Consider the following 14,412-nt stretch of genomic DNA (forward strand, 5'->3'; position numbering starts at 1 on the left):
AGGGGGGCTTCTAATCAACACTTCGGAATCCCCATGTGTCTGTCTGGCCCCCTCAGCGTCTCAGCAGAAGCATTCGGATGTGTCTGCAGCAAACACCTCTGTGGCTCCATAGTGAGCCCCAACTTGATGCTTGCTCTTGAGACCAAAAGTCAGAGCTGTGAGGCAGCAGTGCCAGGGAACATTCGAGATGCCCAGGGGGGCAGGACCAGACCCGAAAAGGGAGAGAAGGTCAGAGGTCAGGGACCAAGAAAAGACCCCAGAGCGTGAAGTGGGCTACGTGTTGGTCATGATAGCTGAACCCACACCCATCACAGCTCCTTCACACATCCACACTGAGAGTTGGCTTAGGGGTTCCTGTCCTGCCCTATCTTAGATGTGGGCTCACTGTCTGTCTGTCTGTCTGTGCTTACCTAGCCATGAAGAGTCTTTGCAGTTTAAATATGAACAGCACCAAGCTCTCGGCTGACACCTATGAGGATCTGAAGGTAAGCCCCTCCCTGCTGGTTCCTTCCTTCGTCCCTGCCCGCCACCCGTAGAGAGGCTTCTCCAGCACAAAGGCTGGCATACCAGAAGCAGACAGAGATAGGGAAGGGGAGGGGGGGAGTGGCATAATCAGCCTGGGGTTGACAATCTAGAAGTGAGACTGTCATGTCTATATGGCATGGAGAAACCGAGGACCATCCTTCCAAACAGAGGCCACCTCATGTTGGATCCGAAGGATTAAGAAGCATGGGAGGTCCAGAACCTTTATATGCAAAGGTTCTGAAGCAGAGAAGACAGGAAGACCCTGGCCTTAGCAAGCCTACCTGGAAAGTGAGGACAGGGGGCTGCACAGAAAGACTAGATTTTATCCAGTGCCAGAACAGCCCTGGGGACTCTTGGAGGGGTTCCAAGTCCTAGTTGTAAGACCTCAGCTGTTGTCTGGAAGATGACCTGTGGGAGCAGGAGCCAGGGTAGAAGCAGGCCGTGTGTTCACTTGGCTGGGGCAGCGCCCCTCGCCCCCGGGTCCTGTCCTGGCAACCGGGCAGGGAGAGGAGAACTTAGGTGTGGCATCTGGCAAGTGTCAGCCATCAGAACACACGTGCTTCTTGGGGAGGTGGAAGCAGGGCCTTCGGCAATTCCCGTCTTGGGTCCCAGAGACAACCTAGCATCCCAGAAGCCACTGTCAGAGGGTCCCCATAACGCCTTGGTCGGGGTCCTTCTTCACCAGGATCTCCTAGTGGCCTTGCAGTTACTACCGACTGCTGTCTTTGGTCTTCCCGTAGCTTGCTCTCTGGTCCAGGCATGGACATAGCACCTGTTGAGCCCAGTGGTCAGACTTATGCCACTTCCGATGTCTCTGAGGACACCTGCCCTGTGCTCTGATAAACCCGCATGGTTCGCTCTCTAGTCCAGCCCAGTCTTTCTGTACCAAACACCGGTCGCCATGATTTGTGACCAGAGAGGCCACTGAATCCCAGAAGGCACAGAACTTAGAGGGCAACAGTGGGAGGGTAGGGGCCCACACCTGTAGAGCTAGGCACATTGAAGGTGCCTCTGCAGACAGACCAGTGCTCACAGCACTGGGTCAGGCCTGGAAGGAGTGTGGCCCCAGGACACACACACCTATATATCCGTGTGTTTCACAGACACTCTGTGCAGCACCTGAGCATAGCCATCAGGGTGTCCTGCGTGCAAGTCCCCAGGAGCCACAGAGTCCCCGAAATCAAATAGGAGAGACTGCTTATGAGGAAAACTCACTCTTGCTTTCTGTTTAGAGAGAGAGAGAGAGAGAGAGAGAGAGAGAGAGAGAGAGAGAGAGAGAGAGAGAGAGAGAACACTAAGAAGACTTCAGATTTTGTGGGGCTGGAGTTACAAGTGATCGTGAGCCATCTGACATGGGTGCTGGGAACCTAACTCAGGTCTCTGTAAGAGTAGCAATGGCTGACCTCTCTAGTTCCTACTATCTTTTAAAACAATTATTGCTTGTTCCCGGCCCACGCGTGTGTGTGTGTGTGTGTGTGTGTGTGTGTGTGTGTGTGTGTACACATGGAGATGCATGTGTATTGTTGAATGGTACTAGTGGATGGGCAGGGATGTTGGGGAGGCAGGAAACCATTAATGAGTTAGAGGCCGATGTACAGTGAAAGAAGAGGACAACTGTTGAGAGAATGGTCTACCAGCAGGAACAAGGAGGAGGAGCTAAGAAGAATCTTACAAGTTGATTGGGCCGTAGGGTAAGGCTCAGTTGGTGTGCACAAAGGCCTTTGTTCCATGCCCAGTACCATATAAACCCCACGAGGTAGGGCATACTCAGGCACTCGGAGCTGAAGACAGAAGGATTAGAAGTGAGGGGTCATCTTTAGCTCCTACCTGTTCGAGGCTAGCCTGGGCTACATGTCTCAACTAAAGGAATGTAATAAAAGTCTCAGACGGGACCATGTTGCAGTTTAAGGACAGAGGAACCTAAGGGAGGAGTGCAGGCTGGCTAGGTATGTCCTGGTCCCTCACCCACTCTGACCATTCTGTGAAGGGACCTAGGAAGTATAGTCTATTTCATGACGTTCAGGGCTTTCTCAGAATGCTACGATCGATCCTAAAGGCCACCTGGGAGCGAGATGGGACTCAGTTTAGCTGTGATCACCAGAAAACAAGCCTCGGGACGTCAGATGTGTAGTCCAGTCTCACAGGGCAATTGTAATTGCATCTACCCTAGGGCTGGGGTTCCTCTAAACCACTTTCTCAAGTCTCTGAGGCCGCCTGCCCTGTTCTCTGTGTAAGGTCACCAGCCCCTTCCAGGGCCCTGAGAGCCTACAACTTTACAGTAGAGAGAGTATGGGTTGGGTGGTCAGAGACATTGGCTGGTATTTGACCTGGTACCTTTTTTATCCCCTGCAGGCCAAGCTTCCTAATCTAAAGGAGGTTGATGTTCGCTACACTGAAGCCTGGTGAAGCCCCCTGTGTGCACAGGATGGCGTCGCACAAAACAAAAACAAAAAAAGAAACAAAACAAACAAAAAAAATGACTCTTGACTAATAGCCGTAGAGCAGTGGGTCCCAGGGTGGTCCCAGCACCTGGCTGCGGGATAGATGGGGGAGTCTTGGGGGGGCGGAGGGAGGAAGGGTGGGGAAATCCTCAGCACGCCCAGACACCCCCCCCCCCGCCTAATTCTTAGAGCTTCATATTGGAACCTTTGACCTTGATCAAAAGCGGCCTTGGTGGCAACAAGAGGAGGAACAGCGGGCAGGCAGGGCAGGGAGGGGTGGGGGGATCCCTGTGTGGAGTTTCTTTGCCTTTGTTGTGTGATACCGTGGGGGGTTGGGGGGAGCATTCATCCAGCCTGATGCTGTTGACTCGGGCCAGAAGGAGGAGTCTTCTTCCTGGAGGTGCACCGAGCGGAGATCTCACCCCTACCATTGGGGCAGGAATACCCAGTCACGTCACCCCATCGTCCTGTGTCCTCACCATCGCTATGCAAAGTGGTTCTTGTTGTACATAAGATTTAAATAACGCACCTATTTAAGAAACGTTGACAAATTGTGGGTCTGGGACCCGCTCTTATTTATGAAGTCTTTCACCGGCCCTCCCTCCTCACCTGCCCCCACTTGCCCGCCCTCCCTACCTTCCCCCACACACAACCCCCCCACCCCCTGGCGTGTAGTACTGTCTGAACCAGTCAGCTGTTGGGTTAGTGCTTGTAGTTCAGGTTTTTAAAGGAAACAACAACAGGGAAAAAAAGACCTTTGGAAACTTAATTGCTTTTTTTCTTACCAGTCTCTGTATGGTAATATTCTCCTGGTCAGTCAGTCTGCCCACTTGCTACTCTGTATTATTTCCAGATGTCTCCAGCTTCCTCGTGGGTGGGGATCAAGATGGGGGGGAGGGGGTGGGGAGAGGAAGAAAGAGGTTCTCCGTATTGTAGCTCACACCTCCCCTTCTCTGCTTCTGTGACTCTGGAAGGGCCCTGACCTTCCCTCCCTGTATATCCCTGTAGGAGAGTTGGTCCTCCAAGGTCCTGCTGTCGTTCCTTACTCCCTTTTATGCTGTCCCTGTCCCCTACTGAGACTTGCAACCTGTGGCTTCCCCACCCTGTGGTTTTAACGCATGCCCCATGCCCACTTCTTTGCATGGTCTCTTGGGAGAAAAGAGCAGCTACGTCACCCAGCCAGCCTGACCCGACCCGACCGTCCACACCTCCCCTCCACCGACATGGTCACTGCTGCGGCATCCCCTCCCCCTTGTGCCCAGAGGCAGACCAACCTCATTTCTTTTTACAAACAGTTGGCTTTTTCTTACCAAGCCCTCACTGTACAGAAACGGCCCTTTGACAGTCCTTTTGGGGATACCCCCCCTTTCCCAGACTCCAGCCCTTTTTATGTTAGTTTAGCACAAATCTTTCCCCTCCCTGGCACCTCCAAACCAGACCCACCAGTCGATGTTAATTTTTTTTTATCTATTTAATCTTATTCGATGGAGACCATGCTTCATTTGTTTTATACTTTGCCAGGTAGACTTTATTACCCACCCTGCCCCCAACTATGCCCTCATTTTTTTAAAAAAGGAAAAAAAAAAAAAAACCACACCAAAAAAAAACAAAAACAAAAACAGAAAAAAAAACAAAAACAGAGACTTCGGGTTCGAGTCTCAGTCTTAATTCCCCTTCCGTGGCAGGTTTTCTTCTGTGCGTGTGCCTGTGTGTGTGTGGAGTGAGTTCTGGTTTGTGTTTGTTTTTCTCTGTTGATTTCTGTTGTTGCTTTCTCCCGACCCCGCGACCCCGGTTCCGTACTTCACAGCACCCTGGTGCAGAGAGAAGCAGAAGCAGAAAAAAATATAAAATAAAATAAAAAAGTAAAAAAAAAAAAAATTTAAAAAGTTAAAAAAAAAAGGAAAAAATTTTAAAAAGGAAAAAAAAAAACGAAGAACTAAGACATGCCACCCCCACCCCACCCCCACTCCCACCCCGCAATGTTGCTTTTCTTGATGGTTAATAATAAATACTGTCACGTAGCTGTGTACAAAGAGATGTGAAATACTTTCAGGCAAAAATAAACTGTAAGTGACTCATGAAAGTTGGCCTTGCTGTGTGGTTAGAGGGGGAGATGGAGGGGGGAGTGGGGGGGGGTCCCATGCAGGGGGCCAGGACGCACCTGAGGACTGGCTTCTCGCTCTGGGTGCTTGACCATGGCGCCTGAGCCTGTCACACAGGGCTGCCCTATTGAGTTCATTGTGGGACCTGAAAAAGCTGAGTCTCTGGCCAGCACCCCGCTAGCAGCACCCTCACCCACTGTGACAGCCAGACCAACCACGAGACTTTCTGTCAGTGCAGTGTCGCTGCCCTCTGAATTTCTATTGGAAACACCCAGGCCTCTGTTGAGGGGGTCGTAGTGGGCCCTAGCTCAGCACTTGGTTAGCCATTGCTGCTTCCCAGGTGTGTCTCCTCGAGCTCACCAAGCATGATGGTACACACCGGTAACCCCAGCTCTTAAGCAGGAAGGCCTGGAGTTCAAGGCTAGCTAGGCTACGCAGACCTATGACAGAGCTGGATCAAGATGGGAGGTGTGCTTGGTACATACGCATCATGAGGACCTGGATTTGGATTCCCCTCACCCACGTTCAAAGCCAGACACTATATAGTGTATGCACTTGGCAGTCCCAATACTTGGGATGAGGGAGACGGACTTGAGTTTGCAGGCTGCCCAGCCTAGCTGAACCGGTAAGTTCCACGTTCCGAGACCCTGTTTCAAAAACGTGAGGTGCAGGGGGGGAGAAATGGGACTTGATGTTGTCCTTCAGTCCCCATATGTGTACACATACACGTGTCAGGAATAATTTCCATCCTTTCCCAAACTGTTGGCCTTCTGTGGATGTCCCCACTCTCCTGAGGTTTCATATGCCCCTGTCTCTTCCCTCTGTCCTCGTAGACAACCCAGTGCACTATGTGACTGCCCTAGTCAGTCCCAAAGCCTGACTCAAAAACTGGAGTATCCTGGCTGCCCCACACACAACTCCTCTCTTGGGTGGCCTCTTGTCCCATGAGTAGAAAGGCCAGGGGCTAGCCACCCAGCCAAGGCCACACAGCGTATGTGCTGTGGGGAAGAAGTTTGAGCTTCCATGGAGTAGGAAACGGGGACACAATCAAAAGATACTCTCTTAAGAGCTGGACCGCTTCCACATCACAGTAGCCCACCATGGGCACACTGGGGCACGCCTGTGTGTGACGTTTCACGTGCTTCTTCTCGGCCTAGGCTGGGTGGGAGGAATGGATGGGCAAATCGTAAACTGCTCTGATAAGAGAGAGAAATCATGTTGCAATCAATCGGGGGAGCAGGTGAGAGGGAGTTGGGATCAGGTGAGAGGAAGAGCCCCTTCCAGGGCAGTCTAAGAAATGCCACCCAAGAGCTGTGCTGTCACCAGTCCTGGTGGTGCCTGGCCACACTGGAAGGTCTGAGCCAGCTGGTTCTCAGCACCGATGGGAAGCGAAGCTAAGAAAACTTGGCCTCGTCAGGTGGAAGCTCGGAGTGGACGAGCTGGCTTTGCACGCTTGTCTGCTAAAGGCAAACCAGTAGGCACACTTGTGGCCAGCAGCTCTGTCCCCCGGGCAGCTGTAGAACTGCGCTCACACATCCAACATGCAAGCGAGGTTTATAGCGCGTGACTTAACGGGAAAGCATGTCTGCCAGTGGTAAACGCCCGTGGGGGCAGATAGGCAGTAGGACCGGCCAAATGTCTGGCTAACTCAGGGTGTGCACACACAATAGTGTATTCACATACAGTTCTACAGAGCAAGAAAGCCATCCAATAGAGTGACATAAGTCACTGGGGAGAGAACATGCCAAGGGAAGGGATCCAGGCACACCGGGACGGCAGTGCGGTTCACTTCCAGAGAGTTCTTGAGCAGGTGCAAGCCCTGTGTAATGACAGAGCGCTCCATGGCGTTATGGTGGAGAGGCTTGTTTTTTGTTTTTTGTTTTTTGTTTTTTTAAGATTTATTTATTTTATTTATAGATGGTTGCAAGCCACCACGTGGTTGCTGGGATTTGAACTCAGGACCTCTGGAAGAGCAGTCAGTGCTCTTAACCACTGAGCCATCTCGCCAGCCCAGTGGAGAGGCTTGTTACAGACACGGAAGGGACACGAGGAGATCTGAGGACTCTGCAGCCAGCCGGGTCTGTGTGATGTGGGCAGCTAGACACTCGAGACGCTGCCCACTGCAAACCAGTGTCATGTAACACGTCACGTAACAACTTTTTAAATTAGCATCGGAAGGAAGCAAGCAAATGTGAGAGGCATAGCACAATAATTAAGCACTTGCTTAGGGTGTAGGAGACCCAGATAGATGATGAGATATTTGGTCAAAAGGGAAAGAAAGAAGCCACCACGGTGGCTCAGCAGGTAAAAGTGGTTGGTGTGACGTCTGAAGGTCTGAGTTCTATCCCTGGTACCTGTGTGGTAGATAGAACCAACTCCCACAGGTTGTCCTCTGACCTCCCTACCCATGCACCTTGGCGTATCCACACATACAAATGAATAAAGTAATCGTTTAAGAAAAAGAAATACTGAAATATCTATAACATAAGTGTACCTCCAAAACCAGGATGCCGAGGGAAAGAGGCCAGACACAAAAGCCCGGGTATGATTTCATTTATAGGAAATGTCCAGAATCAGCAAGTACAGGGAACTGGGAAGCCCCCTGATGTTCATCAGGGTTTGGGTGAATGGAACGGACTGTCTGCTGATGGGTGCAGGGGTTCCTCTTGGGAATAGCAGGATTCTGGAGTTAGACACAGAGAAGTTTCGTTCATGGCTTGGTGCTGGCTCCATGCGCCACAGGAAAGTGCACTCTAAGGTTTACTAAGGGGCTGGAGAGACAGCTCAGCAGCTAAGGACATTTGCTGCTCTCACAGAAGACCAGAGCTTGATTGGTTTACAGCCCCCCCCATTACTTCATTTCCAGGGGGAGGGGCTTATCGCCCCCTTCTGGTCCCCCAGGGTATTGCACTCATTTGCACATACACATATCCATACATTTAATTAAAAATAATTTGTAATGTTTATTGCTGTCACAGGTGTTTGCAGCTCAGTTAGGAAAAAAAAACAAAAAACAAAAAACCACCACCAGCAACAAATTGTGCATCAAGCATGTTGGTTTACACCTATAACTTCAACTGAGTCAGAATGGCCCTGAGTTCAGGACTTGGACATCCTGCTGAGTGTCGAGGTTATTGACATGTTCCCCAACCCTAAATACAAAACAGTGCAGTTGATTGAGGGCAGAGGTTGAGGGGCAGTATTTGGGGGATTTTCTTTTGCATTTTAGCGTTGTCGTTTGAGACAGAGTCTTACAGGATCCTCCTGCATGACTTGGAAATCACTGTGCAGACTAGGCTGACCTTGAACCGGCAGCAATCCTCCTGCCTCGATCTCCTGGGTACTGAGATTACAGGTGTGTACCATCCTGTCCTGCCAAACAGGAATATTTTAAGGAACAGGGCAAATGTTCTTCTCAGCACTGTCGTGATATCTATAGGAAGTCAGGTAGTCCTTGTAAATCACCTCTGAATTGGTGTGAATTTAGTCTCTCTACTGCCACCTGCTGTGTAAAAGTCTCTTTGCAATGGACAACCCGTCTGGATGTTCACGGTGGGTGGGGTATGTGACTTTGGGTTACTTCTCAGAAAATTCTAGCTGTATTTGGATACCATCCTAAAACAGATGCTGGCTTTCACTCTGACCCCATTCTAATTCGGACGATGCAGTTGGCCTCTACAGCCTTGCTGTGGCCCAGCCATGAACTGTACTACGGTGCTGGTATTCAGACCCACTGACTCTGAAGGCTCATAATCTGTATTTGAATGAGGTCCTTCCGTGAGCGATTTCTGTTTACCCTCCTTGGAGAAACCTCAACTGGGAGGTGCTGTGACCTTCGTGGGGTCAGCTATGAGATCAGCAAGGTTTGGAAGTCAAGAATTTGGGACCTGGATAGCAAAGTGTTGAACCTGGGTTTGGGTGAAGGCACTGGTCACGTAGCTGCCTAGGACAGACACAGGAGCTGCATGACCAGATGGTGTCCCTGAGACCATCTGAGGTAAATAGAATGGCCCAGCTCCACACAGCAGGCCTGCCTCCCCTCATTTGTAAGGAGGAGAAGGGCTGAGGATCCAGAAGGAAGCTGGGAGGCCCTGGGGAATAGAATGTCCCCAATGTGGCCACTGCCTTCCATACACACCCTGGCTGCTGGGGAGCTCTTAGGTGGGGTGTGAGGTCATTGACTCAAAGAGCATTCTGAGAGCACCAGCATGCATGGGGGGTTCAGTCTCCCTTGGGGGCTCTGTAAGCAGAAGGAGAATAGAGGGGACACTTGTCACTTTAGGTGGTGACAGAATCGCTGGGTAGGGTACAGTGTCATGGCACCAAGAAGTTGAGGATTTCCCTAAGCCCAAAGCTAGATAGGGCTACATAGCAAGACTTTCAGAAGCACCTTTTCCAGTAACTTCATTTTGGGAAGCAAAAAGAAACAGGTAGAACTGACTAGGGATAATTCTGAGACAATGGTCTCTTATGTAGCCCAGAGTGGCTTTGAACTCAAGATGTTCCTGCTTTGGTGTTCTAGTATGCTGATGTGCACCTCCGCCTTGGTTAGGGTTTTATTACTGTGAAGAAACACCATAACCAAGGCAACTTTTTTAAAAGATTTATTTATCTATTTGTATTTTATGTGCATTTGGTATTTTGCCTGCATTCATCCGTGGAACAGGTATTACAGACAGTTGTGAGCTGCCATGTGGTTGCTGTGAATTGAACCTGTGTTCTTTGGAAGAGCAGCACATGAACCCAACCACTGAGCCATCTCCCCAACCCCTCAAGGCAACTCTTATAAAGTAAAACATTTCCTTGGGGCTGGCTCATTGGTTCTGAAGTCCAGTCCATTATCATCATGGTGGGAAGAATGGCAGCATCCAGGCAGGCATGGTGCTGGAGAAGCAGAAAATTCCACATCTTGATTCAAAGGCAGCCAGGAGGAGACTGGAGTTCACACTGGGCACATCGGAGACCTTAAAGCCTGCCTTCAATGACACAGTGACCCGCTTCCTTCAATAAGGCCACATCTCATAACAGTGGCACTCCCCACGAGCCAAGCCTTCAAGCACATGAATCTGTGGGGAACCAAACCTATCGAACCACCACAGCCACCATGCCTGGCCAGGACTGATTTTAATAATGTGCTTTCTTTATCCACAAGCGTCATCCTTTCCACACGTAGCCGATGTAAAGATAGCCGTGAACCATTTCGCATACTGTTAGTTCCCAGAAGAGGCTTCAAAGCACAGTGGTGTAGGACTAGAACACACGTAAGTGTGGCTATCCACGTTTTAAGGACTCAGTAGATCTGTTACGGCCGGTTCTAGAACTTCTATAAAGGAGGAGTCCAGGGAGTGGCTCTGAGAAGCAGAGGCTCTCGATGGCTGGAGAGTTCAGACGTTGAGTCACTGATACATGAGAGTTGGCCTGCAGATAAACAGACTTTGTGCAGCTTGCCTCGGTGTTCCAGTACGTCTCAGCAAACTCCAGAGAAAACTGATAGGACTCCTGGGAGGGTGATGGCAGGGTTGCCTGGCAGAGTTCAGGTTCCCAGGCCTAGCCCAGGCCTTGCTCCAGAGAAAGCATCTCTTTTAGTTGTCAGCGACAGCCCTTCGTCTTTCTGAATTCACAGTTTCCACCCCACCCCACCCTCGCCAGGATACCATCCCCCACAGGACGCTCAGGTCTCTCAAAGTGGTGGTGTGTTTTCAGATGACCCACACGCATCCGCCATGCGCTCTAAGCAGATCAGAGTGCCTTATAATACACGGTACAGCGTAATGGAAATGGTTATATTTTAAGGTGTAGGGCAGTGGCTGGGGTTGCAGCCGTACAACCACTCCACTGTGACTGGCTTTATTGGTGGTGACCCCAGGGTTTCTTGCATGCTAGGCACAGCTGGCTGGATCCAAAGAATGAGACCGTCATGGAGATGGCAGCCTCCTGCCTGTCCGTTAGGAGGGAGAAACAGATCTGATCCAGTCATTTGCACAGTATAACTGAACAGATACTGGGTGAGTGGGGTGTGCTGGAGAGCGGAGTCAGTGACTCTGATGTATGAGCCGTATCTAACAGACAGGATGGGAGGCAGAGGCTGGGGGTTGGGGAAAATGCAGGGACCTAATTATTTGAGCATGCTGAGCAAGCTGTCTAGCACCAAGACACGTCCAGACCCTAAACTGGAGTGTTTGGGGTTTTTTTTATTGTTGTTGTTTTAGCTTGCATTTTGAACGAACAATCAGGTGGGTCCCTGGGGCAATCAAGTCAGATTCCTCAGAATGCTGGTGGTCCCTCCTGTGGCCACTAGAGGGAGCAGCCTCACATTGGCCCAGTTAGTTGACTTCATGCAGGTGATTTCTAAGACAGAGAACCCATCCAGGGAACCTGCGGATGGGCTCGGGGGTGGGGGTGGGTGTAGGGAGTGGGGGGGCTAGGGAGGGGGTGGGAGGGGCACAAGGGCTAACACAAACAGGTTTCATTCGAGATAATGAAGACATCTGAGCTCGACTGTGGTGTCTGTGTGACTCTAAGACACTATAAACATTGGCGGGTGTGGACCGTAGGTGTATGTAGCTGATCTGTGTACGAACTGAGTCTCAAGGCTGTGTGAGAATCTATGGGGTGATGGTGGGGGACCTCCATGTGTGGCTTACGGTGAAGCCCTTGTCTAACACGCAGGAGACCCTGGATTCCATCCCCACCCGCGCTACACACAAAAAGTGTGATTTAAATTCATTTTATTATATTCATTTACTGGGGGAAAGGTGGGGGGGGTCAAGGAATGAGCTTGTGGGAGGGAGTTCTCTCTTTCCACCTTGTGGCACCTGGATTGAACTTAAAATGTCAGGCCTGGGGTCAAATGTCCTTACTCACTGAACCATCTCACCGTGTGTGTGTGTGTGTGTGTGTGTGTGTGTGTGTGTGTGTGTGTGTGTGTGCGTGCGTGACTTTTGAGAGTAGAAGGGCAGGAAAGACAGGGAGCAAAGGAGCGAGCACAAGCACACACATCTATTGTTCACGAGGCACCTTGAGGAATCAAGAATGTATAAAGCTCGTGCCATCTGCGACCTCAAGCCACTCCGGGTCTGGCGGGGGGGGGTGCGGGGGGGGGAGGCGCTATTGTAATCACAACAGCCAGGAGGAGAGTGGATAAAAAGTACAGAACCTCTGAGAGGAGCCTGGGTTCAGGGGCTGCCTAAGCCCAGAGGGGAGCCGGGAATGACTCCCTAGAGTGGAGATGAACCCGGTCTCCCAGGCAGAGGGAAGAGCATGTAGGGCCAGGTTCTTGGGAGGGGCTGGAGAAGCAGCAGGGAAGACCTCTGGATCTGCACAGCAGAGGGAGGGTAAAGGCCTCTTGGGTCTTTATCCTAGAACAATGAACTGGGGTCGGGTATAGAGAGGGGGCTAAATGATAAGCTGGAAATTGCTTGCCTTCTTGGCACCTTCTGCCCCAGTCTCATTAAGTGCGCATGCGCCCTGGGAGGGGGCTGCGGATAAATGGAGCAGGAAGCAGGGTCTGTTAAGCAAGCAGCCAACTGAGGGCACTTTGAGGACAAAGTGGGGGCTGGAAAATGAGGACAGGCAGCAAGGCCCACCAGGATGCTCACACCTGTCGAGGGCGGCTGGCAACCCTGCATCCCGCAATGGGTCAGATCCGAGGGCAAGGCCAGCGGCTTCAACACTCTGGGGTCGCAGCTGCTGCAGATCAGGGCTGAGACTGGGCCGAGCTGGCCACCGGGGGCGGGAGGCCGCATTCCCAACCTGAGCCCCTGACGTCAATGTTGCCATGGAGACCCAGCTTCCCTTACAGGAGGCAGCTGCTGCAGAGCTCCCCACCAAACACACACACACACACACACACACACACACATCAGGCTGGGAAGGCTGAGGAGAGCAGAAAGAGTAGGCTGAGGCCCACAGGCTGCAGCTCAGCCTGGAGCACAGCCCTTGGAGGAGTCAGGGTACCAGGCCCAGGAGGGCTCCCTGCCTGCCCACCCCTGGGACTCAGATGTGGCTGCTTTCTTGCATTGGCTTCTGGGGTAGAAGGATGGGAAACTCTGTGAGACAGAAACCTGGCTGTCTGACTTTGGGATCCAGAGATTGTCATCTTAGAGTCTGCAGTGTAGACTCTGCGTATCCTTGCAGCATCCTCCTTTAGAGGTGACCAACCAAGGGCAAAGAGAACCAGTTCTGGGCTAGGGCTAAAGCCCTGGGTTCATTCACAAAGTACCTAGTTCTAGTTTTTCTTTCTTTTAAGATTTATTTATTTATTAAATATAAGTACACTGTAGCTGTCTTCAGACACACCAGAAGAGGGCATCAGACCCCATTACAGATGGTTGTGAGCCACCATGTGGTTGCTGGGATTTGAACTCAGGACCTCTGGAAGAGCAGTCAGTGCTCTTAACCACTGAGCCATCTCCTAGCCCCCTCTAGTTTCTTAATAACTGCTGAAGAAGGCCAGTTGCTCACTCCTTCCCTGCTCCCCTCTATTTCTTCCCCAGCGTGGCCATGAGGGCGGATAAAGGGCACGCTGTCATTCATGTTGCTGTCACTCTTGACCCTGGTTGGTCACCGTGGTCTTTTCTGGATTCTGTTCCGATGCTGGCCCAGGTGTGAGCTTTTGACAATCTGTGTGGAACAGAGACAAGGTAAGGGTTGGGTTCCTGACCCCAATCCTCCACTGAGAGCACTCCCCAAACTCCTGCGGTGTCTCAAGGGTCTCCCCTTTCCAGTAGGATCTGCTTCTGCCCTGAAATCGGTGTGACTTTCTGCAGCTACCAGCTCTCTAGCTTCCTGCACGTGGGCGGTTTGGCCACAGCTACCTCTCCCTGCTCAGGACCCGATGAACACATTTCTTCTCCCTGGTCAGGCAGGGACAGCCTGGTGGGAGTTCACTTGGGAGTTCACTTCTGCCTCTTGAAGGCACAGTGTCTGCGGTCAGTCCATGGAGGTACTAGCTACTTGCCCAGGGCATCAAGACCTGAGACGAGAGGGGAGTTAGCTCTGGTCCTTGGCTGCATGGGAAAGCAGCCCCTCAAACATTTTAAATTACCTGAGCAGGAGATGTGAAACATTGTTGCTTGTGGAAAGACATTTTGTTTCTGTTTGCCTGTGGTTCGAAAGCACCAGGCAATGAGATAGCTCACCAGCTGCGGCCACTTGTCACTGACCTGGTGATTTGAGTTGAATCTCCAAGACTCACGTGGTGGAGGAAGAAAACCAATTCCCACAAGTTATCCTTTGACCTTCACATGTGTGCTATGGAATGTGCACGCCCCACACCCACCCACCCCCGAGCCACTAAATATAATATAAATTAGTATATCCTAAATGTGTCATTTTAACCTTCT

At 51.2% G+C, this 14,412-nt stretch overlaps 1 protein-coding gene across 1 annotated transcript in view; it reads left to right on the forward strand.

Annotated features, from left to right (window-relative positions):
* Cmip (c-Maf inducing protein) overlaps nt 1-5,049 on the forward strand; it is a 205,635-nt gene extending 200,586 nt beyond the window's left edge. Inside the window, exons 20-21 of the mRNA XM_032887960.1 lie at nt 415-485; nt 2,878-5,049. Coding sequence (XP_032743851.1) covers nt 415-485; nt 2,878-2,931 — 125 coding nt within the window. The 3' untranslated portion in view covers nt 2,932-5,049. The remainder of the gene's footprint in view (nt 1-414; nt 486-2,877) is intronic.
* Nucleotides 5,050-14,412: the final 9,363 nt, after the last annotated feature.

The sequence above is a fragment of the Rattus rattus genome, chromosome 17, assembly GCF_011064425.1.
Source record: "Rattus rattus isolate New Zealand chromosome 17, Rrattus_CSIRO_v1, whole genome shotgun sequence".
In the NCBI taxonomy this organism is placed as follows: domain Eukaryota; kingdom Metazoa; phylum Chordata; class Mammalia; order Rodentia; family Muridae; genus Rattus; species Rattus rattus.